At 59.4% G+C, this 2,692-nt stretch overlaps 1 protein-coding gene across 1 annotated transcript in view; it reads right to left on the bottom strand.

Annotated features, from left to right (window-relative positions):
• NRN1 (neuritin 1) overlaps positions 1-2,692 on the bottom strand; it is an 8,793-nt gene that overhangs the window by 3,247 nt on the left and 2,854 nt on the right. Inside the window, exon 2 of the mRNA XM_057369134.1 lies at positions 947-1,091. Coding sequence (XP_057225117.1) covers positions 947-1,091 — 145 coding nt within the window. The remainder of the gene's footprint in view (positions 1-946; positions 1,092-2,692) is intronic.

Below are 2,692 nucleotides of genomic sequence, written 5' to 3'. Positions count from 1 at the left end.
ATAGATAGATAAATAATTGAGTCACAGTTTTTTTTTTTTTTTTTTAATTGTTTGGTTTTGGGGTTTGTTGTTTTGTGGCGGGTTTTTTTAATACCAGACATATCGAAAATGCCCTTTTCTGCCTCCTTGCCCGGGATATGATTCTGCAAGGCAAGCTCTTTTTTCCCTTCAAGTTGTTGTTGTTGCTATTAGCGTTATTATTATTCCCCTTCATCGCTGCCYTTTCCTTCTTCTCCCCTCTGCGCCAGGAGCGGGGAGAAACTGGGGGACAAATGGGCTTTCCCGGGGCATGGAGGTGGCGGAGGAGAGCTGGCGCAGGGACGGCCGCCTCTCTGCCGCTGGGCGATTCATATCATGACTGGGCTCTTTTCTTTTTAATTAGGTTTTGTTTTCCGAGGAGTCGCCTYCCCAGCACCGGCTGTCCCCGGCCCGGGTAGGCGGCCTCCCGTCGGCCTTTGCCTGCGGGGCTCGGGGGAAGCCCGGAGCCTTGACGGTGAGCGTGTGTCCCGCARGCAGCAATAAGGAAAGGGATAACGATCCCGGTGCAGCTAATGTCAGCACCCCAGTGCAGATCGGGGGAAGGGATAAGATACAAAAGAGGAGCTGAGTAAGGAAGGGAAAGAAAAAAAAAAAGCAACCAAAACACCCCAACAAAACAAGCCAGAAAAAAAAAACCCAACCAGATTCACAGAGGCAAAAAAATTTAAATGAGTTGGAAAAAATTCCCTCCAGACTTCGCTGTTCTCCAAGCCCGGCCTGTACCCATGGCAGTGCCATGGAGAGACCCTGGAGCAGAGAATCCAACCCCAAAGCGTAACCCCCGCGTTTGTTCTGTTTCTTCCCTCCTTCCCGCCACCAACCAACCTCGACCCCGTTTGCCCAGCCAGGGGTGACCCCCTAGTCCCCTTCTCCCCCCGCGGCCCCAAAGGAGAGAGGAAAGACCTACGCGCAGATCGTTTGGAGATTTCTCTTGTCGTCCAGGTCCTGCGGGTAGTTGGCCATGTTATCGCCCAGCCGCAGCAAACAGTCCGAGAAGCCCCTAAAGACCGCATCGCACCGCCCCGCCGCTCTCACCGCCTGCACCAGGTACGCTGGAGGGGCAGGGGCACAGGTCAGCACCGCCGGCCCCCGCCCCCCCGGCCCTCCGCCCCGCCGCCCCCGACTCGCCTCTTCCCTCCTCCTCCCCCCGCCCGCCCCCAGCCCCTGCTAAAGGCGCGACCTGGGGCAGGAGAGGGGCGGTGGGACCGAGCCAGCCTCGCCATCGAGGAGGTGAGCCAGGGGCTTTTCGCCCTTTGCTTTTTTTATACGGGAGGGTTCGGTGCTCGTGCATTAGCGGCTGTGATTTCATTAATTTTTTTCCCCCCCCCTTTTTATTTTTTTGTTTTTTCTTTTTTCTTTGAGTGGAGAGGAGGAGGGGAGGTGAAGATACGCTGCCTGCTTCTCCCCGGACTTGATCCTTTGTTAGAAAATTCCGCCTCGAAGCAGCAGGAGCGTTTCTCCGTACAAACGCAGGCGCACGCACACGCACACGCTCCCTATCACCCAGGTCGCTGGGCAAACACCGTGCAAGGCGCAGAGGGAAAAAAATTAAAATTAAAAATCAAAAAATCACTAGGAAGAGATGCGACAGAGACACGCAAAGAAGGGACCGCGAAGTCACGCCGAGAGCTGTGGAGGAGCCGGCCTGGCCGTGCCTGTGCTAGGGGCGGCGGTGCGGGGCGGGACCGGGCCGGGGTGAGCCCCAGTCCCCCAAACCCGCTGCTCCGGCGCCCCTCGGGACGGCTCGGGTAAAGGGCATTGGCTTCAGTACAACAGGAACCAACTAAGAGCAACCGCTTGCAAACGGGGGAGGAGGGTGAGTTGCGGGGCTCCTCCTGTGTGCCCCGATGGGGCACGGGACGGGACGGGACGCAGGACCCGCGCCATGGCCTGTGCCGCCGCACAGCATCCCGCACATGCCCGCAGCAGCCCGGCGGGCRGGCGTTCCCGGGCACGGAGAGGGGGCTGGCTCCCGGCCGCTCTCCYGCCCGTGACGGGAGCTGGGGACGCCGCGGTGTCCCTAGGCCTGGGGGATGTCGCTGCGGCCAGCGGGGGCGGGAAGGGGCTTCCCCCCTCCCTTGAGGAGGAGCCCCTTGCCGCCCACACGGCCGGGCGTTGGGTGGGGGTCCCCTCCCCCGCCGTGTCCCCAGGGAATGGCTGTGACGGGCTGGGTGCGTTTCCTTGCCAGGTACCGGTTACAAGCTAAATGGCTGACTCCAAAAGGAGACTGTTTCAACCCAAATCCTCCTCTTGCCGTTTGATTCACCGCTAACATGACTTGGTGGCCACTCCCCTCTACACACACACACACACACACACCAGCACCAGCCGCCACATCAAACCCCCAGCAGGCTCCAGACATTGGCTACGATAGGAGAAAAAGCCAAGCAAACAAACAGAGAAGAACCGAACACCATCCCGAGGGTAAAACCAAGTCCAATAAAACCCGCGCCATCCCGCTCCAGCAGCTACAGAGAAGGGGGAGATGCCACGAATTTCTGCGAAAAAGTGTCGGGCTGTGCTTAAAAATACGGGGTTCGAAGAGGAGCCCTGCCCCAGGCCGGGGCCGGSGTGTGGGAGGCGGTCAGGTCTGGGACCAGTGGTGAGCCGAGCATCCCTCGCCCCCGAGGGGCAGCCTGGCCCTGTCTGCCCG

Source organism: Malurus melanocephalus, unplaced genomic scaffold (genome assembly GCF_030028575.1).
Source record: "Malurus melanocephalus ecotype Western Australia unplaced genomic scaffold, MMel_1.1 scaffold_103, whole genome shotgun sequence".
Lineage (NCBI taxonomy): Eukaryota > Metazoa > Chordata > Aves > Passeriformes > Maluridae > Malurus > Malurus melanocephalus.
This window is presented reverse-complemented; position numbering and strand designations above follow the sequence as displayed.